General features: G+C 39.9%; 1 protein-coding gene across 3 annotated transcripts in view; it reads right to left on the bottom strand.

Moving 5' to 3' along the window:
* Window positions 1–23,306, bottom strand: part of Heatr1 (HEAT repeat containing 1) — a 43,739-nt gene that overhangs the window by 2,612 nt on the left and 17,821 nt on the right. For all 3 annotated transcript variants that reach the window (XM_058575048.1, XM_046432138.2, XM_046432139.2), the window contains 24 exons: window positions 22,803–22,995; window positions 21,793–21,962; window positions 21,241–21,399; window positions 19,313–19,555; window positions 17,943–18,074; window positions 16,023–16,126; window positions 15,720–15,863; window positions 14,874–14,992; window positions 14,666–14,787; window positions 12,587–12,715; window positions 10,871–11,101; window positions 9,844–9,970; window positions 8,021–8,175; window positions 6,923–6,969; window positions 6,311–6,434; window positions 5,596–5,736; window positions 4,850–5,139; window positions 4,077–4,227; window positions 2,879–3,037; window positions 2,618–2,752; window positions 2,373–2,477; window positions 2,116–2,284; window positions 1,333–1,487; window positions 482–640 (listed from right to left, as the gene is read on the bottom strand). In XM_058575048.1, the coding sequence (XP_058431031.1) occupies window positions 482–640; window positions 1,333–1,487; window positions 2,116–2,284; window positions 2,373–2,477; window positions 2,618–2,752; window positions 2,879–3,037; window positions 4,077–4,227; window positions 4,850–5,139; window positions 5,596–5,736; window positions 6,311–6,434; window positions 6,923–6,969; window positions 8,021–8,175; window positions 9,844–9,970; window positions 10,871–11,101; window positions 12,587–12,715; window positions 14,666–14,787; window positions 14,874–14,992; window positions 15,720–15,863; window positions 16,023–16,126; window positions 17,943–18,074; window positions 19,313–19,555; window positions 21,241–21,399; window positions 21,793–21,962; window positions 22,803–22,995 (3,663 nt within the window). The remainder of the gene's footprint in view (window positions 1–481; window positions 641–1,332; window positions 1,488–2,115; window positions 2,285–2,372; window positions 2,478–2,617; window positions 2,753–2,878; window positions 3,038–4,076; window positions 4,228–4,849; window positions 5,140–5,595; window positions 5,737–6,310; window positions 6,435–6,922; window positions 6,970–8,020; window positions 8,176–9,843; window positions 9,971–10,870; window positions 11,102–12,586; window positions 12,716–14,665; window positions 14,788–14,873; window positions 14,993–15,719; window positions 15,864–16,022; window positions 16,127–17,942; window positions 18,075–19,312; window positions 19,556–21,240; window positions 21,400–21,792; window positions 21,963–22,802; window positions 22,996–23,306) is intronic.

Raw genomic sequence — 23,306 nt, 5'->3', positions numbered from 1 at the left:
TTTGAAAGTTTCCACAGGGCATTTTAATGCCACTCCACCTGTCCATGTCATCCTGTTTCTGTTGCCAACACTTGCCCAAGAGAACTGTAAGCCTAATCTACACAGAAGAGATACTATACAATACATCTACTGCTTTAACTCAAAGGAGTATTCTACGGACAAACTGAAAGCATTTATCTCAGGAGTACAATGACATTTTAAAAACACAGATATTTAAGTCTTGCTGTTCAAGAATTTAAAATACCTAAAAAATATTTTGGTGCTCATGCCTACCACACCTGGGGAGGACGCCTATCAGTAAAAGTAAAGTTTCTAGGCTTCAATTTCCACCCAGCACAGCAGACCAGACCCTGGGTACCAGAAGACAAACTGCACTGTCCCCCGCTCCAGGCCCAGATCCTAAGGCCCATGACCCTATATCAGCGCTGCTGGCATCATGGGGAATGTGCAGCTGCAGAGCTTGTTGCCCACAGCCCCTAACCTTGGGTGAGGAGTCTCTTGTCTTCAACAGAATCTGGTAGTTCAGGGGTTTCCACAGAGAGTCATCTGCCATGGCCACTGAGAACTGTGCAATGCAGGGAATCAGGTGCTTCGTCACCCGCTCCTGGAACCTCTCCTCTCCTCCAAGCCTGTTTTCCAGCTGTGAAGAGTGGGGCAAGGACTGTGAGCATCAAGTCTCATTTTCCTTCTACTGGAAAATGCCTGCTCTAGAATGGTATCTTATAATCTAACTTCCTACAGCAAGTTTCCTATCTTCTGGAACTCAGTCTCACAACCCTCAGCACCAGCTTTCTCCTCCCAGAAGAAAACCTTGGATAGCTTTCCTGCAGGGGCAGCCACACCCTCACACCTCTGAAAAAGCCATTAAATGGCTAACACATTTTTTTTTTTTTTGGTACTGGAGATTGAACCCAGGGGTGTTCTACCAATGAGCTACATTCCCCATAGCCTTCTGAACTTTATTTTGAGACAGGATCTCAGTAAGTTGCCCAGGTTGGCCTCAAACATTTGATCCTCCTGCCTCAGTCTCCCAAGTCACTGGGGATTACAGGCATACACCATCATGCCTGTCAGTCAACACAATTTTTAATGTTAAGTAACCACGGGAAGGTGTTTTTTCTGAACAATTAAAAAGAAACACTGCACAATGAAGACCCACGAAACATCAACTTTGAAATGTCATAAAAAAGACTCCCCCACCAAAAAAACAACAACAACAAAAACAAACAACCTTTTAAAAAAAGCCCTACAAGCTTCTATTTGGTGAATATAAACCTGCAGAAACTTGACAGGTGGCAGCCTCCTCAGCTAACAGGCCAGTTCTGCAGTTACCTGATCCACTAGAGGCATCATCAGGGCTTCTGCTCTCTCTTTACTAATGAAATGCTGGGTGTCGAAAAGGAAGATTTTATACAGACAGCTCAGGATAAACTGCAACAGCAAGCAGCATTTCTCAGGGTCGTGTTCCGAGTCAAAAAACGCTTCATCTGTAGACAAGGAAAGAGTAAAAATGAAAAAGACTAAACGAAAACCAAGAGAATTTCAGTTTAATCCCCCAGGTTTAAATGTGAATCACCATCAACATAATTACAATCAGAAGAGTATTTAAAAAACCATCTAGAATCATAATCAGCATGAATGTGGATCAGAATCAAATGAATGGTTTTTCAGAAGTGGAGAAACCATCTTGGAGTAAAGACTGACTCACGCTCAGTTTGGCAAGCTACCTCAACTGTCACCTTCGATTGCTTATTGGCATCAAAGAATAGAAGAATCTTAATTTTAATTTTCTCCCTCTTTTTTGGAAGGGGTTTAACATAGGGCCTGATGCATTCTAGGCAAGTGCTCTACTTCTAAACTCTCCCCAATTTTAATGATTTTTACAGTTACTTCCAATGACTCGTAATAATGCCTTTATTTTATTCTTTCTTCTGGGCCAAATAACACTATTCCATAATGGTAAAACAATCACTTCAATGGCTCATAACAATGAAGTAAAAACTTATCTTCCTTAGCCAAGAACTCTAGAGCCTTCAAAGCCGTGTCTTACACTAACTGTGCCTAGTGTATGGTATGCAGGACAAGGATGTGGACCGAAGTGAAGGAGCCACCAACCTGTTTTAGAGATGTTCACCTGGTTCAAGGTGTCAGCAAAAGGTTTCACCAAGTGGCCGGCAAACAGAGTAAAAAGCCCCTTCAGCTTCCCAGCAATGCAGTCTGCCAGGTTGTAAAATGTCAACAGCCTGTCCTTTGGGGCATCTTCTGTTTTGGCCCAATCAAACAGCTAAAACCACAACAGAAGATTAGCTGCTTCTACTCATGCCTTCACGTGTATCTGAGAAGGAAAGGGAAGAAGAGGAAGGAAGCCTCACCTTGAAAAATAGGGGTCTGAATGTAACCTCAGAGAGTTTCACAATCATGGCCACCAGACAGTCAATGATGCAACTTTCTGTTTTCCCAATTTCCTCGAGATCATCCTGAAAATGGAAGAGCTGATGATTAGCCAGGGTACTGACTTTTAAATTATTTGGCAAGTATGACTATTTGCATAGTGAGATTTTCCTTGCAACAGAGAAATGAAAACCCTAGGACTGTGAGAGAGCAGAGAGCAGCTCACCTCTGAGTGTTGTGCCCGGAAGTCTAGGGCCTCTAGGAAGAAGGCAGTCAGCTGAGACTGATAGGAGGTGAGCTCTTCCTTCTTCATCACCCCAATGTGCTCTTGCAAGATGCTCATGAATGGGCCCATGTTATTCTACCACAAACAGCAAAGAGAGGTACCACTTTTATTCCTAGAACTCAGGAATTCCTCAAGTGGAAACTTAAAACATTTCAGTACCACCTCTTCCTTCTCCAGAGTCCAGTACCCAAATGATCTTACCTCCCAGTTCCTTGCAATCTGCTTGTAGGTTTTGCTGATGGCGGGCAATAAGACTCGAGGTGACAGCCTGGTGGCCAGTGTCTTTTTAAGAGATGTGAGACGGATATTAGCCTGTGAGGCAGATCCCAGTTCACTAGTGATTTTCTCTAAATGAATCACCTATGGGAATATAAAAAATAGCAAATGAGGCCATGATGGCTCTGTGTTGACAACCACACTCATACAGAAGGCTCAGTGATGACATGTGGTAAATTCAAATGCCAGGGTTTGGGAAATGTTGTTACTTCAACCATGCACAGAATTCCTTTGAGTGCCAGCTCTGAGCATCTGTAGGTAACACTGGGCAGATGCCTTGTTATTAGCAGGGGCCAGGGATGAAGGTAAACAGCAAATGCAAAACTCTGAGAACCCAGACTGAAAATCTTCTTAGAAATCTGGGACATGGGGAAAAGCCTGGTTCTTTTTTGCTAAAAAAATCAAGATAGCTCCTCACAACCTAGGCCCCTTCTGTGCAGTAGCTATGTTTTTTGTTTATTCATTTGTTGAAGTGCTGGAGGGAACCCAGGGACTCAACACATGCTAGGTAAGTGCTCTATCACTGAGCTACACCTGCAGCTCCTGAAGTCTATTTTCAAGCCCTGACAGCACAGTATGAGAATTGGTTAACTCATGTACACCATGGTCATTAAGGTTCCTAACCTCATAAATGGCAAATGACCAACATGATAGTACAGCAATAATCAGAGGAACAAGAAAGAGGTCAATATTCTAGGGCACTTTTGATCAGAAAAGCCATTTGCCCAGTGTGTTCACAGGTACCTAACAACCTGTAAGGTTGCTATAGGAATTCCACTATGCAAAATTACTTAGGATTAAGAGTTTCACAGCAGAAACAAATAGGACACACCAGTTTCCACAAGAAGTATAATAGGCAGCTCTACCTCCCAACTCCCAAGGCCTCACAGAGTGAAAAAGACCAATAAAATACATCCTGCACAGTTAAAAAAAAAAAAAAAAGAGAGAGCGAGCGAGAGAGAAGAGCCCCATAAATAGTGATTCTGGTCAGCTTCATGATGAAGCAGAAAGGACGATGGAAGAGAAACAGAGGTGACACTGAAAAGGAACCAATAACAATGATTTAAGTGGCAATCCTCTGCTCTCCACCACACTACAGAGCATTTCAGTCACTACAGCTCACCTGAGACAGAATGCCTTTCAGGTAGGGGCTAATGAAGTGTGGCAGAGTCTCGACAACCTTATGTAGGGCGGCCAGGGCACTGAGCAGGCAGATCTCGCTGCAGACCAGCTCGCTGGTACTCTGCACTGCTGCCAGCAACGATGGCATCAGGCTAAAAGGAGAAAGCAAGTTTCTTAGAGAATTCGAAACAGAAAACACAGACTGGAGGATGAAGTAAGGGACAATAAGGAAAAACCCAAACTGTGCCCATTATGTCACCACATATCCCACAGATCACAAAACACTGTCTACATACTTCATGTGACTGAAGTACAAGAAATCTCCTATTGTGAACAGTACAAGAGTAACTGTTAACACAACACTCTCTTTCCATTATTGAACATGCACTACTGTGTCAGGACTGTACAAAACTCTGGCAAGCCCTGTCGTGCGGAGGCCCTATTGGGTGGATAGGCATGCCTCTGTTTTACAGATACCAGAGCTCTAGCAGCCAGTTCCAGTCAGAGCCACAGACAGTCAGGCATGTCCAACCTCATGCAGGGTGCTCTGACCCACTTCTCTGTGAGATTCACCCTGCTTTCTAGCCACAATTGCTCAAAAGGGAGAAAGAATGGGGGGGACAAGTAACATCACAAAGCGTCTGAAGCTAAATGGCAATGTTGTATTTTTCAGTTTGAAGAAAAGATCAACTCTTTAACAAATCTACTTTATGTAATTTCTACTCAAGCCAAAAAAACTGTACTAGTTCCTGTGCCAAGTCTCCAGTGGCATACCTGGGAAGCTGAGGAATGGCCAGTGCTTCCAGGGTGGAGGCCACCTCTGCTATGCACAGAAGGGAACTTCCCACGACATTCTTGTCTTCCTTTCTTTCTGGAGCAATCAGTTTTACCGCAGTGTTCAGCACTGGCACAAAATATTCTGGATTTTCTGCACCAAAATTCTTGCATAAAAGCTTCAGGGTGTACAGAGCCGTCTGTCTGTTTATAGCTTGTTCTTCCCCTTCCTTTTTCTTACGCTGCACAATGGCCAAAAGGACTGGAACCAGTTTTAGAAAGCGGTAAACCTGAAGAAGAAGTCACAGTTCTCAAACAGTTAAAGCTTAAAATCTTCTAGTTCATTTTGCATCTTCACAGCCTGAGACACTCTCAATGAAAATCTGACTGAGGGCCCCGCCTCTTGACTATACTCAAAGCAATGGTTTCCCCATCTGCTTTCTTTACTGCTAAGCAAATACATGTGCTCTCACCAACCTGATTCATATAAAGCACCCCAGGGGGAAAGGATTAAAATTATGCTAAAGCTAAGGCAGTGTGTGGTCCCTATCAAGCAATAATTCCCTTAGTCTGAATTCTGTTCTAAGAGCTCTGCAACACACCTTTGTCACTACTCGACCATCACATTTTTAAATTCATATACAATACAATGTTAAATAGCACCCTGGGGAAACTTCAGGGAGTTAAATGCCGCTCTTTAATAAAGCAAGGAAAACTATACATGTTTGCAATATGGCTTCACTCACCGTTTTCCTCTTCCAGGATGTATTCTGCTGTAGCTTGTTGTTCAAAAGATCCAATGCCTTGCGGCGAACAGATGGCAGTGGATTGCCCACCAGCCCCCTAATCACAGTAATGAAGGTTTCTGTGGACAGCAAGGCATTAACCTATAGGGAAGATTACATTTAACAATCAAAAAACCTGACAAAGATCAACCAAATGAAACTTCTATTTACTGCATATCTCTGGGCATGAGGCATTTTCACACACACTTGTGTAATTTTTGCACTAACCGTTCTACTAGGACTAGTATTACTCAATTAATTAACTAAAACAAAACAAAAATCCTAATGCTAAGAACGAGTGAACTGCTCTAAACCATGTAGCCAAATAATTTAGCTAAATTTGAACAATGACCCTAATTTCAAAACCAATGTTTTACCTAATATACATATTTTAATTTTTTTCTATCTGAATAAGGTGGAACATTATTTGTCACGCAACTATTTAAAATATTCTATGGAGGCACATGTTCATATAATTGGGTAAGGTGGCATTTTTTCCCAGAAGAGTTTATTTCTAGTCATCAAGAGTCTTTTCAGGAACAATCTGAGATTCACTATATTAATAAAAGGTATTGCTAAATTCATTCTTAAAGTAAAACTTCAAGTCAAATAATTTTGTAATGACTTAAAAACCAGTGACAAAACTCAATACTTACAGGGAAAAATGATAACCTACCTTATCTAACATGTCATAAGCTTTGCTAAGGAGTGCTCGCCAAAACTTCACAGTTAGTTTGTCTGCGTTTTTTTCCATGGACTGTGCTACAGCGTTGATATAGCCAAGAATAGTTTCTAGCAACCTATAAGGCAGAGGAGACACAACCAACAAACAGCAGCTGAAGGCATTTACAGAACTCACATGTCTCTATCCCATGCAGAATGCCTCAATGGAAAAAGATACTTAAAATTTTGTACTGAATTATTTTAAAAATGACATGGAAGGAAAAGAAAGTAGGGATTACTGTCATAGAGAAATCCCACTAAGAAATAAACAGAGGCCTCTATCTAGAAGGACACCCTAACTCTGGCTCTGGGCCTTGGTAACTGTGTCACGGGTTTTATAACAATATCTCAGATTCTTAGGAAATACACACTAAGGGAAAGAAGCATAATATATATGACTTAGTTTCAAAGAGTTCAAAGACAAAAATGTATGCAGAGAGAATGATAAATTAAATGTGGCATAAAATGTCCATGGTCAACCTGCTATAAAGAGTGCATGAGTTCCTGTTCTAGTCTTCCAGTTTGAAATTATTTCCATATAAAAAGTGAATAAAGACAAACATACCTCTGTTCAAGTCCTTTAAAAATTTGAGGACCACCACCTTCAACCACCTACATTTTAAAGAAAGCTCCATTAGAAAACAGCATGGATAACAATAATGTCATTTGAATTAGGTTCAATAAAACTCAGGAGTACACACACAGACACCATGCTTAAATTTTCTGACATTACAATTTAATCAGGTTCAGAGCACCCTCACTGTAGACTGTGTTTAACTCTGATTCTCTTATATTCTGTTGTATCTGGAAAATTTGATAAAAAGAATCAGGAAGATACAGTAGATGAGCAATACTCACTTGTCCACTACCTAATTTAATGGAATGCCAACTTGGCTAATTCATACAGAATCAGTGGAGAAGTTAAACATTATGGACAGCTGTGGTCCCCTATCCTCCTCCCCAAGATGCCACTGTCTTATCTTCTAAAACCACAAACTTATTTTATCTGTTTATAATTTTATATAATGAAACCAGGATACACATTCTTTTGTGCCTGTCCTCTTTCTAGTCATACTGCTTCAGATTCCCAGATGGCTATGTTGTCCATCTATGCTCCCGTGTGACCACACCCGTTTACCCACTCCACAGGCAGACACCTAGGTTGCTACCAGTTCAGCTGCCGAGAACAATGCTACTGTAAACATTCTTTATTTTAAAAAATATTTTAGTTGTCAATATACCTTTATTATTTTTATTTATTTATATGTGGTGCTGAGAATCGAACCCAGTGCCTCATACATGCTAGGCAAGTGCTCCACCACTGAGCCCCAGCCCTATTGCAAATATTCTTGGAAACAGCTGCTGGTCCACATGTTTATACCCTGTGCTGGGAATATAGCTCTTGAGAATGAAATCACATGTTCACAGGGCTTATACACTCACCCTTGGTAGAGTGTATAACAGTTTTTTATGGTGAAGTGTAATACTTTTTCTATTATCTTTGAAGGCATACCCCTGGGTTCGATCCCCATCACCACATAAAAATATATAAATAAAGGTATTGTGTTCAACTACAACCAAAAAGACAAATTTTAATTTAAAAAACTCAGTTTCCTTAGAAATAGCAGGAGAATTTTATCATAAACTCATTCAAACACATCACCTTTTTGAGAAAACTACTGGAAGCCAGGAGCTGGGCCATGAAGGACACAGACAGAAATTTAAAATGCCGCAACTGCTTGCTAGTATGGGTGTCGACGTTAAAAATCTGGAGCATTTCTTCTTGGGCCTTGTTAGATACTGCCTTGGGAATGGTTTCTGAAAAACAACAACAAAACTAGTGACCTCACTTATCTTCAATCTGACTGCTTGGCATACTGAACTCAAGTACAGCAGGGCGAATAGGATGCAATTTCAGAAAGGAAAAACTAGAGTTACGACACATAGCTCTTCTTCTCTCCATCAGTGAGAAGTGGAAGTGTGCCTTCCAAGAAAGTACCCCAAAGGTTCTTAATACGAAGAGATATGGAAGGCAAAAACCAAAACAACAGGATAACTGAGATAATCAAACAGGAGGCACAGACACTCCAGAGGAACCCTTCAGATGCTGGTTCTGGACAGAGCTCCTGAAATCTCAGGAGCTCTTTCATGGCAGTCCACACAGGCTGAAGGAGCCTATGAACTAACCTTAAGGCTCAGTTTTAAGTCTGAAAATGTATGTTCTAGAACTTCAAGCTTTAGATGGAAAATTTCTTACCCAGATGTATTTAGTATAAATACGCTGAGAGTACAGTGGTCAGGGGTGCCACAGTCTGGATGGGCACAAAATAACTGAGCCACCAGGAGGCAATTGTAGGTTCAAACAGGAACTACTTTATTGCCTGAACTCTCCCCGCGCTCTCCCTGGGAATTCTCTCCGCCCTCAACTGGGCTCGGTGAGAACTCAAGGGGAACTCAAGGGGGAGGCAGCCAGGGGTCCATATACAACTGAATACACAGCCTATTTCAATCCAGCATCATCCAGTCACAGCAATTATACACAGCTTAACTTAATTATCATCATCTTAATGGCTCGCTGGCGTCACCTCTCAACCACTCCTTCTGGTAAAATGCCAGGCGCCATTCCGACTCCGCTGTGGCTCTCAACATCTCCCCCCTTCTGTTTAATTAAACAACAAGCATGTGGCTTAGGGACCGTGCCTGTCTTAGGTTGTCCAATACTACACAGGGGATAAAGTTCAGTGAAGAAGCACTTGCCTGGCATGTGCAAGGCTCTGAGTTCAATGTCCAGCACTGAAAAAAACAAACCAAACCAAACCACCCATTGTTCTAGAGAATGGTTCACAGTGAAGACTCCTCCCCAGCCATGCCACCAAGCGCAGCTCTCCAGGCTGTTTCCTGATCTGCTCCTGACAAACCTGAGCCAACCTCACCTGGTGACAAGGTCCACATTGGCCACACAGAGAGCAGTCCTGGGAGCCCTTTGGTCCTGCCTTCTAGTCCACCCTGCTGTTCTGCTGCATAGGCAGAGGACTGAACACATCACCACATCAGTGCTGCCTTCAGCCAGCCCTACTAGTACTGCAACCAACTCTCCTCAAGACTGTTCCATGGACAACTTTAACCTTCAGGTACCACTGCTGTGCTACCTATTTTTATTATTTTCTTGCAAATTTAATGGGAATCTTGTTAGGTACAGCTAACTTACTGTCATTTAAACATAATTCATTCTGGACACAGGGGACATTCCATAGGCAACACATGCATAGCAAGGCACAGAGAACAAAAACATGTGAGGTGAGCAGAACTGCTAACCTTTTCACATAGGATTCAGGAAAGTACATGATTACATACTGAAATTAAAGATAATCAATCAATCAATCAAAAAAAACCCATAACCCTGCTAAGGACGGGCTGTGGTGATGAGGCTGATGTGCTCTGCTACTCACACGCAGGAGATGGCAGCGATACTGGACTTGCACTTACCCTCCTTTTCCTCTGGCAGCTTCACCAAGTATTGGAGGATGCTCATCAAGCTTTGTACCTGATGCTGGACACTAAACTCACAGCAGACTGAGATCCAAAATTCAGTATCTGCCTCTAAAATAGCATCCTGTATGGAGAGAAAGGATAAAAGTAACAGAACCGTACCTAACAAATGGGAGCATGAATAACTATAAATAAGGGAACATGCTCAAAAAACATCCCTTAGCATGCAAAGTCATCCTATCTTTCCTGATGGTCATCACCAGATGAGTGAAGTTGGCGAGCTCCTTCTGTAAAAGGGCCATTCATGAGAACTGAAGAGGGCAAGGTCCCAGGATAGTCTGCACTCCAGTTTCCAGAGGAACTTCCCTCATTACTTCCATAAGGTCTAGCTCTACTCCCAGATCCATGTCTGAGATGCCATTTACAAAGCCCTGGACCTCTTGAGTTCTGACCCTGTTCATCCAAACCATCACCCAGGCCTGTGTCTTTAGTTATGGATGCTCTTCCCCTTCCTGATAAAATGCCTTCAAAGCCACGTTCCAGAGAAGGAGTCTCACTACTCCACAGCCTCACTCTGCTGGGCTTAAAATGGAACCACCCAGCATGGCACTAAACCTGTTTGTCAGATAAAGGAAACTGCCCTCAGAAGATACCTTGCTGCTACTGAAACGTTACAAGTGCCCACAGATCTGAGAGCAATTTTAAAGAATACCAAAAACATTTTTAAAAAAGGTGTTGGGTATTGTGGTGTATGTCTATAATCCAAGCTACTCGAAGAGGCTGAGGCAAGATCACAGCCTCAGCAATTTAGTAAAACCCTTACTCAAAAATAAAGAATAAAAGGGCTGAGGATATAGCTCAGTGGTAGGTTACCCCTGGGGGAGCGAGGGAGGGAGGAAGGAAGAAAAGATTCTGGGCAAACACTGTCAAATAATGCACATTAAGCATTGCCGGCCCCAAGTTTAAACAAAATCTGCATGAAACATCACCATTTTCCTTCTTACCACCCCACCGACATTCTGACCTTTTCTCCACAGGCAGCCACCAGCACTGTTTTAGTGACGTACTGTTCAAAGAGCAAGACGAGGAGAACCCAGAGGAATTTCTGTGCACCAAGAGTATCAACAAGCTGAACAAGGATGGGCAGGCGCCTGTGCTCTGGAACATGCGGCAGTGCATCCACAAACACACTGATGATTTTTACCACAATTTCTTCTACGTTTCTTGTGACTTCTGTGGAATCTCCACTATCAGACTGCAAAACAGAAAGCAAACTTGCAGTACAGAAGACCAGACCTTTGGATGTGCCCTGGAAAAGCTATCAAAAGAATTTTAATAATCAAAGATCTATCAATAAATAGTCAAGGAGTATCAGTCATATCTCAGGTGCTATTTGGCCCTGAGGGGATACAGAATTTAGGATGTAACCTCTGCCCCAAGGGAGATGTATGATCTGTATGAAACAAAATGCACATGTGAAAGAGAGGAGGAGGAAGCAAATGACAAGTGCCAAATGTGTGGCACAGCCAGCCAGTCTGTGTGGGTCACCTGTGAAAACTGCACAAACACAACGCACTTATGTGGTGCTGAGAAGAAAGGGCCCAAAGCTCCCTGTTGCTTTCAGAATAAAGTTCAATCCATTTTACTATGGCACTGGTGATCAAAATAGAGTTTCTGAATGAGAGAATGAAGAATAAAGAAACACTTGAAATGAACATCTCAAGACCATCTACTTCTGTTTTCAATTCCCTTCTCCATCAAATTAATCTACGTCACAATCTTTAAACACCCTGTGCACATGTCCACAAGGCCTCTTCCTTGCTACCGATGGCTCTGCCATTTTACTATGCAAATCCTATGCTTTTCTACCCATATGAATTCCACGTTTTATGAAACTTTCTGTTCATCCTGGCCACCGGATTTTCACCTATTCTGAACTCTTTATGATTTACTTCTTTGGCACATGTATTAATGCACATATATTTCTTTTTAGGCATGCGTTCTATATTTGCCAAATTATTAGACATAGAAAACACCAATTTAATGCCAAAATTAAAAGGAGATGGTTTGACTGTTCATCCCTGAGATGGTAAACAGCATGAGGGCTGGGGATGTGGCTCAAGCGGTAGCGCGCTCGCGTGGCATGCGTGGGGTGCTGGGTTCGATCCTCAGCACCACATAAAAATAAAATAAAGATGTTGTGTCCACCGAAAACTAAAAAATAAATATTAAAAAATTCTCTCTCTTAAAAAAAAAAAAAAAAGAGCATGAGAAAAGATAGTAACAAGTTGGGAAGCAGAAAACTCCAGCATGAAACCACACCCTCTCACCTCAGAGGCCACTTTGCAATTCACGCCCCCCCCCCCTTGCAGAATATGTCCGGCAAAGGCTGGATTGCATGCTAACATATCGCCACCGTAGGTCTAACAGCTCCTTTTCTTTTTTCCCACAGCATCTCTGCTGATCTACACTAGAGAGTTGTTAAACTGACATGATCTTCTAAACCAAACTCTGCCAGTACAACCTTAAGATGCTCATGCAGCACAGCAGCACCAGCTGCAGCTTGTCTGATCACATCTTGGAAAGGAAATTATTTCCAAGACTGATTTTGAGCATTGCCATTCTACAGCTTACGAGCAACAATTACTTGAGCACTTCAGAAAGGTTTTTAATACCCATCATACATAACATTCAAAAAACTAGAAGCAATAATGATGATGGTGGTGTTCAGACAGTTTACCTGAATCAGTGCTGGAATAACCATCTTCACTGTCTTGCTAATAACTTGAAAACTGTATGTGTCATCTAGGCGCATGACATTGGCACCCATAAATGTAAAAATAGACATGATATTGTGTAGAACTTTATCCTGAAAGAAAACACAACTATCAACATTTTATATTTCAAGCATATCAAAGGCCAATAATTCATTACAACTAACCAATAAAAACAGAAATAATCTGGTTTAAAAATGGGCAAGGGGTTGGGGCCGTAACTCAGAGAATATGCTTAGGACCTGGGTTTAATTCCTTGCACCAACAAAAATAAAATAAATAAGTAAATAAATGGGCAAAAGATATGAAACACATTTCTTCAAAATATTCAAATTGGCAAAGCATATTTGCTTATGAAAAGATGTTCAATATCATTAGTCACTAGGTAATTATAAAATCAAAATCCAAGATATGCTTCCTCACCTATTAGGATGGCTATGATAAAAAAAGACAATAACAAATTCTGGCAAGGATGTGGAAAAACTGGAATTCTCATATACTATTGGTGGGTAAAATGGTGCAGCCACTTTGGAAAACAGCCCAGTAGTTCCTTAAAAAGTCAAGTTACCATATGACCCAAAAATTCTACTCCTAGGTGTGTGTCCTATAGATATGAAAACATGTCCACACAAAACCTTGTATACAAACATTCATAGCAACCCCTCTGAGAGCTACAGACTTTTGTCCAAAGAAATAAAAAGTCCCACATAACAGATCTTCACATGACTTCAATAGATTAAAGCTCATGGAGAACCTTCAATTAAGACCCTCTGATTAAAGCTCTGTATGCAAAGAGTGTCAAATTCTCTAAATGATTTGCTTTATAAAGGGATGTGATTTCTTCAAATGAGGTAAGTTATAATCAAATTAACTTTATTGTTGCTGGGTGAAGCCTCCTTAGAAAATTAATGGTTAATTGGCTATTAGTTTTCAAACAACACTAGTACCACTACCTTACAGTGTGACAGGCACTGGCTGGGAGCTAACCACAAGTTACATACCGGGGTCCTCACAGCAATGTTAGGAAGGAGGTTACTATTCCAATTTCACTTTCCAAAGAAGAGAACCAAAGCTTAGTTAGCAAGATCAATCAGTTCACAGTGTCCCATCCTTAAAGAGACAGGGTAGGAGTCCCAGTAGTGCTGAAGGACCCCAAAGTCTAATGGCTTTATTTACTTATTTTGCAGTACTAGGGATTAAACCCAGGGTCTCACACATGCTAAACTAGTGCTCTACCACGGAGCCACATCCCCAGCCCTTTTTTAAATTTTTATTTTGAGACAGGATCCCAGGCTGGCCTCCAACTTGTGTTTTTCCTGCCTAAGCCACCCGAGTTCCTGAGACTATAGGCAAGTACCACCACACCCAGCTATTTTTTGGTTTTGTTTGTTACAGTACTAGGGATCAAATCCAGGACCTCAAGCATGCTTAACAAGTACTCTACTACTGATTTATACCCCCAGCTTTGTGGCAGTAGAAGCAAATGTGACTCCATTTTGTTTTATGACTTTATCCTGTAAAACAACCATGCCAAGTAGAAGAGTCATGACTGGAGCAAGATGTTCTTTTCCTTTTGCTATAGAAACCTTTAAGAACACAAAACTACCTAATGGGGTATTGTTTCTGTAACTAGGGTAACGGGGCTCTGTTTCTGTAACTGGGGTGACTAGGCTAACTGTGATTGGTTAGGCTTCCCTCCGCTTGACTGCACTGTCCCGCTTTTGTAACCTGGCTTGCTTGCATTGGCTAGACCCCCTGAACATCCCTTTTGCGGTTTTCAGGCTTATAAGGAGTGCCCTTGCAATTGTTTGGGGCTGATCAGGGGAACAGCTTTATGTTCTGGTCAGCTGCCACCAGTGAGCTTCAATAAAGGCTTGATTCTATTATATGTGAGTGGTCTGGAAGTCAGTTTATGAAACCCTGGGACGAAGCTTTAACTATAACAGCTTCAGCCCAATGAATTTAAATCAATCAATAAGTGCCAACACATTCCCATGGGAGAAAAATATGTGAAGTAGCCAAAGTCTGAAGTCATCAACACTCACCGGAAATATTCCAGCAACGGTACCCAAAAGTAAAAGGGCCTGGTGATGAGTTTGAGGCATCTCTGAAAGGCGGATGCACTGAACTATCAATTCCACATTGAACTTCTCCTCATCTACAACATCTATAGCAGTGAGAAATTTAAAAAATATAAGTGGCAGATACATCTGCACTCAAAGTAGGTCAATTTTCTACCCAACTAGCACATACCTTTAGGTATCCTTCCACCATCTGGGGAGAGTTTCTGGCAGATGTTGAGCAGACAACTAAGAATTAATTGCTTGGTGTATTCCATGTTCCCCTGCTCTGGTGGCAAAGCCTCTAAACACCTTTAGGACACCCACAAGAAAAATAACAGGAAATGTAGAAGTTGCTTAATTCATTGCCACATTAATGACTACTGTTCAGAAACACATGTTTAGAAAATAATAACTAAAATAGTATATTAAAGTCTATAAATAGGATGTAAATTTATAACTTTAATTTAATACCTTTATTTTATTTATTTATTTTTATGTGGTGCTGAGGATCAAACCCAGGGCCTCACATGTGCTAGGCGAGCTTCCTACCGCTGAGCCACAACCCCAGCCCCTAATTTCTTTTTTATATAAACAGGTACTTATGTCAAATTCTCTTTCCTCCATTGTACTTCCCATTATCCTATTTGGAATCTTAGAGGCAACAATTACTTTACTCTTCACCTAACAGTACATTCCACAGTTCAGTGACATACTCTACACCTATCTACACTTAAAAAATAAAGCAGTGTCTCACTGTATCTTTAAATACAAGTCACAATAACTTGGATACAGTACTGAAAGTTAAGAAAAAAGCAGCAGTAAGGTGAGTGGCCATTTACTTCTTGACACAGGATGAAATCCATTTAGGGGCTGGCAACGAGTACTTAAACCATTCCTACAATCCTCCAAATTATGAATCTGAACCTACTTTACTGGATAGACTATCTAAAGAAAACAATGTGTTGAAAAGAGAATGTTAAGCAAAATGGGATGAGCAACTTATTAGAACTCACAGATCAAAGTTAAATGTCATTACCTAGACAGCAAGTTAAAAAGAGCTGGTATCAATATCTGAGGGCTTTTCAGCTTCTTCTTGTGCTGCAATAATTCTAGGATGAGGGTTACTCTTTGCCAGTAAGAACCTCCAACTTCCTGAATGGATTCTGTATCTTGTGATTTTCTGGGAAACAAAGAAGACAAAAAGTTGGAAACGCAAATACCATCACTGCTAAACAAAAACTACTGTACCCAGTTATGGCAAACTGATGGGTATCACAATGGTGTCAACATGCAGAGCCTGGGAACAAGAGCATGTTCTTAATACACTCGTAGCTCTTACTTCTGCTGCATTTTTTGCCTTCTTGTTTGCTGAATTGTGCCCAAGGATTTAGCTTTATCTGGTGGTTCCAGTTCTATTCTGACTTGTTCAGCATTAATGGAAATCTGAAATATTGAAGGAAGAATGGTTGATAACATTAATTCACCATGATGAAATCAGAGGAATAAGTAATGATTAAAAGAGATATGATCAAAGTATTTATGTCCACTTTTATGTCTTTATACCAGTCTACAGCACAGCTCAAACCCCACAGGCAAACACCATTAACAATTTCTTTTGAAAATTTTCCACATACCAGTAGTTGTTTAAAGGTATACATTGTTCTGGTATCTTAAAAATCTACTCGCATCAGTATATACTTATTTCACTATATGGCATATATTTATTGTTAAAAATGTAAAGAAGTGTTTCATCTAGTGTATTTTGTAATCAAAACAATGTTTATAATGAGAAGTACAGCTGTCTTATGCTTCAGGCCAAGCTTATTTTTGGTTGGCATGTTTCCAATATTTCATCTACCCTCTAGTCCACGGTCTATTGAAATGGAAGCTAGAGGGATTTGGGTTAACATTTTCCTTTCAATAACCCTTCAAAATGTTGTAAGATTCTCCTTTGTGCAATAAATCTTAATTCAACCACCACTATAATTAATTAGCACCTTAATTAGCACTATGGGGTATTCAAAGCCTGTTGAACATGTGTTATTTGTGATTCTAATTTCTCTTCACATTTGTTTGCATTAAGACTAAAATCAGACATTCTCCCATGAGAACAGTTCATCAACTGATGAGGAAGGATGACTTTCTCGATCTGTGTCTGCCCACTCTTCTGCCATCTGATGCTCCTGTGTTGTATACCCCAAGGAAAATTAGAAACAAAGGAGGGAGCAGGTATAAATCAAAAGCAACCAACCCAGCACTAGCCAACAGGAGTTCCAGTTCGATGCTCATTTTACCTGAGTTCTCTTGCTACAGGGCACTTGCTTCTGCAGGGTTTATCCTGGGTCTCAAGTTATAACCCTGCACTTGCCCTGATTATAACATTGTACCACTTCTCTAGTCCAGTGTCACTCAATTCCATATTCATCCCTTAGAACGAAAAACTAGCCACCAGATAGAGAATCATCCACACCCACTGTTTCCATGTACAAAGCCTGATATATCCTAATTAACTAGAAAGGAATAACTAAGACACACACATTCAGTCATACCCCAAGATTTTGCAGAAATGGGAGAGTTCCAGAAATCTCTCTCTTTAGAAAACATTGTTGTGATATCTAAATGACATCATGTTTGGATCTTGATTAAAAAGAAGATAAATGCCAAAATGTATTTTCGTTACTACCATAAAAATATGATTATAAACTGAGTATTTAGATGACATTAAGGAACTAATATTAATTTTTCCAGGTGTAACAATGGCATTACAGTCATAAGAAATTGTTCATTTTTTAAAACAATGTATAGTAAATGTTGTTCTGAGGTCCACTATGAAATGCTTCAACAAAGAAAAAGAAAAAATTAAGTGAATACGTTAAAATTTTGAGAACTGCTAAATCTGGATACTAGGGCTTCACATACTAATTATCTAGTTCCATGCATTCAAAACACAGAATTAAACAGGTAGTATTCTGCTATTAGCTAGGATTCCATATACATATGAAACCAATAAGTGAATTTTCAATTCCATGATACATGGCATAAAACTATTTAAATGGAATAACATCACCCAGATCAACATGGGAGCTACTCTTTCTCATTTCTTGAATAAAACAGAACGCACCTGTTAATGCAACTAAGATCCAACCAACACACGGACTCATCCTACCTTGTTAAAACTATAAGTATTTCAACAACAGTTAAATATGAGGTCACATGGAAAAGACTAAACAACAGACAAGTTATAAAGTTTGCAACTTACCCCTTTAAAAACACTGCCAACAGTCTGAGCACAATGTGAGTTCTTACAATTCACCAACAGATCAAATAGCACGCACAGAAGCTTCTGCTGAACTTTTTCATCTGAAATGGCTGCAAAAAATGGCTTTGTGATCTAGCAGGGATGGGGGGAAAAAAAAAAACTGATCACCATCTCTAGCAGTCAGAGAAATGCAAATCAAAACCACCCTAAGATACCATCTCACTCCAGTAAGACTGGCAGCCATTATGAAGTCAAACAACAAGAGCTGGCGAGGATGTGGGGAAAAGGGTACACTTGTACATTGCTGGTGGGACTGCAAATTGGTGCGGCCAATTTGGAAAGCAGTATGGAGATTCCTGGGAAAGCTGGGAATGGAACCACCATTTGACCCAGCTATTGCCCTTCTCGGACTATTCCCTGAAGACCTTAAAAGAGCGTACTATAGGGATACTGCTACATCGATGTTCATAGCAGCACAATTCACAATAGCTAGACTGTGGAACCAACCCAGATGCCCTTCAACAGATGAATGGATAAAAAAAAATGTGGCATTTATACACAATGGAGTATTACACAGCACTAAAAAATGACAAAATCATGGAATTTGCAGGGTAATGGATGGCACTAGAGCAGATTATGCTAAGTGAAGCTAGCCAATCCCTAAAAAACAAATGCCAAATGTCTTCTTTGATATAATGAGAGCAACTAAGAACAGAGCAGGGAGGAAGAGCAGGAGGAAAAGATTAACATTAAACAGAGACATGAGGTGGGAGGGAAAGGGAGAGAAAAGGGAAACTGCATGGAAATGGAAGGAGACCCTCATTGTTATACAAAATTACATATAAGAAGTTGTGAGGGGAATGGGAAAAAAAAAACAAGGAGAGAAATGAATTACAGTAGATGGGGTAGAGAGAGAAGATGGGAGGGGAGGGGGGATAGTAGAGGATAGGAAAGGTAGCAGAATACAACAGTTACTAATATGGCATTATGTAAAAATGTGGATGTGTAACCGATGTGATTCTGCAATCTGTATTTGGGGTAAAAATGGGAGTTCATAACCCACTTGAATCTAATGTATGAAATATGATATGTCAAGAGCTTTGTAATGTTTTGAACAACCAATAAAAAAAAAAAACTGAGTTCAGTGAATAAGCTTAAACTCCAAAGATGGCATCTGCATCTTTATTCTCTCACAATAAAAACTGTTTCACATTTTAATTTCTCATGTATAATGCAATTCTTTTTTAAGAACCCATGTGCAACATTCAGTTTTGCAGAGTAGATAAAATATATCAGGAGCCTTTAAAATGCACCAGTCTATTATTCACTTACATTACACAACAAGCTTTAGATTCCAAAAAGTCACTGACCTTTTCAAGGGCAGTGATCTGAATGGTTGACATTCCTGGGTCAAGTTCCTTTGTTGTGTGCACAGCCTTTAAAAACATATCTAGACTCTTTGGGTCTTTATGTAAAAGGGAAGCTGAGTATTCATTGTATTTTCCCAGAGCGAGATGCAAAACAATAGCCTCATCTTTCAGGACAGCAGTGGGTTCCTTCTCAATCTTTTCCAGTAGCTGTTCCACCATTGGCAAGAGCTGAGAAAGCACCATCTGAAGATTGGAAAACGTATTGGTAAACAGTGATGCTGATGTTTCCCTCACACTACAAAGATGTCCAAAGACACCCTGTAAGAAGGCTGGGAGCTTAGGATAAAAACCCAATCATATCCAGGCGCAGTGGCACTTGCCTGAAATCATACCAGCTCAGGAGGCTGAAACAGGAGTACTACAGAGTTCAAAGACAGCCTTAGCAAAACAGTGAGGTACTAAGCAATTTAGGGAGACCCTGTCTCTAAATAAAACACAAAATAGAGCTGGGGATGTGGCTCAGTGGTTGAGTGCCCGAGTTCAATCCCTGGTTACCCACCCCCCCCAAAAAACAATCATAACACTCAGAGGAGGCTATTAATCCGAATTAAGATCAGGTCTTCTCTGGTGGTCCACCTGTAACGTTCGAAGCCCTTCATTCTTCAGAGGGGAGCTCAGAACAAATATGTATGTTCCTAAAATCTGACTAAATATTTTATGATTTGCTAAAACATTGTGCACTTCCCTCAAACACTGAATTTGGTATAAGTGTTTATTCAAATTATGTATGTGAAGGCTTTAATAACTAGGTCGGCAAACAATGGCAATCTCAACAGATGTCCTTTATAAGTTTTCTTTACTGACAGTCATGCTCACCTACTTACATACCCACTATAGCTGATTTGCTGACACAGTGGCAGAAATGAGTAGCTGCACCAGAGATTATGGTCTACGGAGCCCAAAACAGAGTTGTTCCTCAGTATCCTTGGGGAATGGGTTCCACACCCTCCCCAGAAACCAAATCCCAGGATACCCCTCATATAAAATAGCCTAGTGTTTCCATATAACCAATGCACAGCCTCCTATTTACGTTAAATCACCTCTAGGTTACTCATAATATTTAATACAACGTAAGTGCTACATAAATAGCTATTATACTCTGGTTAGGAAACAACAAGAAAAAAGTTTGTACATGTTCAACCCAGACACAATTTTTTCCCCAAATATTTTTAATTTGAGGTTGGCAAAACCCATAGATGAAGATAGCCAACTGTATTTGCTACCTGGTCCTTAGCCAAGATATCTGCCCACTCCTAAGCTACACCAGGGATAACTCAGAGCTGATATATGTAGAAAATATAATCAAATGGTCTTCACTCCATTTTACCAGTTTTAATTCTCAAAGTCTGCAATCCGTCAGGTAGTTTTGGAACCAGAACGAAGGTCTTTTCCTCTGCTGACCATAACACACACCACCATACAAACAAGTGTTTCTCTTTCTTTTGTATCACAAGCTTCCTTGAGAACATAACAAAAGCTATGGACTCCCCTCCCCCAGAAAAAATGTATAAACACATAATATTTAATAAATAAGGAAACAAGTTTGGAATTTCCATCGACTCATGTCCAAACATATCCCCTTGTGGAGAATTTTCACTTGCAAAATAGACACAGACCAAAGTTCTTCCAGTAGTGCACTCCCATGTGCATTTTAAATCTACTTAAAAACCAAAGGAATGATTAGACAAGGATGATGCACTAATTTTAAAACACAAAGAAACACCAAAATATGCTTCTTGTATCCTGAATCCTTTATTCCACCTACCTCAATTCTTCATCCCAAATTATTAAGAAAATTATCATTTCTGAAAGTGCATATGTCTTGCAAACGTCTTCCTCATACATGATCATAGGTGTATCATACATACCTCACTGTTGACTTTCTGAAATACTCTCATCAAATCTTTTGCAACATAAGATGGGCAATCATATAGACAATAAAGTAAGTTTTTCAAAGTTTCAGACAACTTTTGATAAGATTTTTGTTTTTTCTCTCTCTGTAGTTCCTCAAATAGAGTAGCCAAATCCTAGTATAACAGAAGGAAAATTGGATTAAAAAATGTTCAGGAACTACAAAGGTTAAACATACTAAATATGGAAAATTCTTTCCCAAGTGTGACACTGCTTATACTTTTTTCCCTTTAAAGCACTAACTGGAAAGAGTATCAATACCCCAAAGCTAGTTTACTATGAAAAGCTAAACACTGGTCTTTTAGCCAAAGGAAAGAATAGCAAAATTGATACATAAAATTACAATCTTTTAGAAATGGTGGAAAGATATGTAGTTACTGCCCTATCAGTTTATAAATTCAATGACTTAGTTCATCAAAATCCTTCCAAGAAAAATGTCAAGATTGGAGAACTTGTTCATGTGCAAAACACACAGGCATGCACACAACTTCATTTGCCAAAGAGTTTACCTGAATAACATAGGTGGCATCTGAGGTGATCTCCTCTGCTTTAGGAACCAGACGATCTATCACCAAATGAAACTTTGACGCCACTCCACTGAGAGTTTGGAGACAATGAATGGCAGCCCTACGGACTTCTTTAACAGGGCTTCCCAAATTAATGAGTAGAGATGTCACCACTAAAACCATAAGAGAAATCATGTTGATACCAATTTTTAAAAATGAAATTATACAACATTTGTAACCATATCCATTATCCAAATCATTTTGTTCATCTTCAACCATGTTTTTATGGTTTAATTCTGCCAGATACCTTATTTAACAGTAGCTCTGTTAAGTCAACCTACTTTTCAGTATCACATTCATCAACTTCATAAAATTCTCCACCTTTGTTAAATGTGCAACTCTATTTTTTCTTTTTTGGTAGTGGGGATTGAACCTAGGGATGCTTGACTACTGAGCCTATACCTAGCTCTTTTACTTTTTTGAGACAGTCTTATTAAGTTGCCCAGGCAGGCTGGCTTTGAAACTACAATCCTCCTACCTTACTGGGATTACAGGTGTACACAACCATGCTGGACTTGCAATTCTACTTTACACAAAATTACATATAAATTTTATTTTCAGATGTTTCACTAGAGAGCAATGAATCTGAAAATGACTAACACCTAGGAAAGAGATAAATCCAGGAAGGACTTTTGAATAAGCAGTCAGTTGATTACTGAACTGCATCATGATGATCTGGCTTTCGTTTGTAACTACAGCTGCTGCAGTTCAAGAAATTAATAGTTGTATATTAAGAATTCACGTATATTTCTGCCACCATTTCTATTATTCAACTTTTTGTGTTAAGATTCTGTAAACGTCATTCTTACATTAAATGCAATATTTAGAATTAGAAAAATTATATATAGTTATATTTTTTTAATAAGTTATAATTTTCCACACTACATAAACCACATTCAAAGAAAGCATTAAGAGCCAGACATGACAGAACACATCAACGCTACTTTTAATACCTGGGGATGACATGGACGCCAGCTGCTGTTTACACTGGATCTTCTGAGAGGAGAGCAGTGCACAGCCTACATAAAGAGCCTGAGTCTGCAGCACTGACTTCACACTATAGTTAAGTGGATTTGAAAGGCTAGAACCATAAGTCCACAAAACAGAAAGGAACTTGAATAACTGAAAAACATCTTCTAAATGTACCTAATTTAAAGAAAAAAAGTGAAGTTTAATTCTTGCTCAAACAAGTTGGTTCCAAATCCTGTTATCATCATGTACAATTGTAAAAACACAAATAATTTAATGTTGTGCCTTGTCTAATCACTTATCCTACTCTTGGCATTTTAACCAATTAGAAAAGATGTCAATAAAGAGTGATACTCAAAAGACTCATTCTAACCTTGCACTTGAACACTTAACAAAAAAGACAGCACTAAATAGAAACCAAGTAAGAGTAGTGTCTGAGAAGCTTCATCAAGAGACTTCAAAGATGAAGTTACAAATGTTAAATATAT

The sequence above is a fragment of the Marmota monax genome, unplaced genomic scaffold (genome assembly GCF_021218885.2).
Source record: "Marmota monax isolate L192 unplaced genomic scaffold, Marmota_monax_Labrador192_F-V1.1 WCK01_AAM20220418_F8-fsc00071, whole genome shotgun sequence".
NCBI classification, from domain to species: Eukaryota; Metazoa; Chordata; class Mammalia; order Rodentia; family Sciuridae; genus Marmota; species Marmota monax.
Note: the sequence above shows the minus strand (reverse complement) of the source record. Positions and strands in the feature narration are given on the sequence as shown.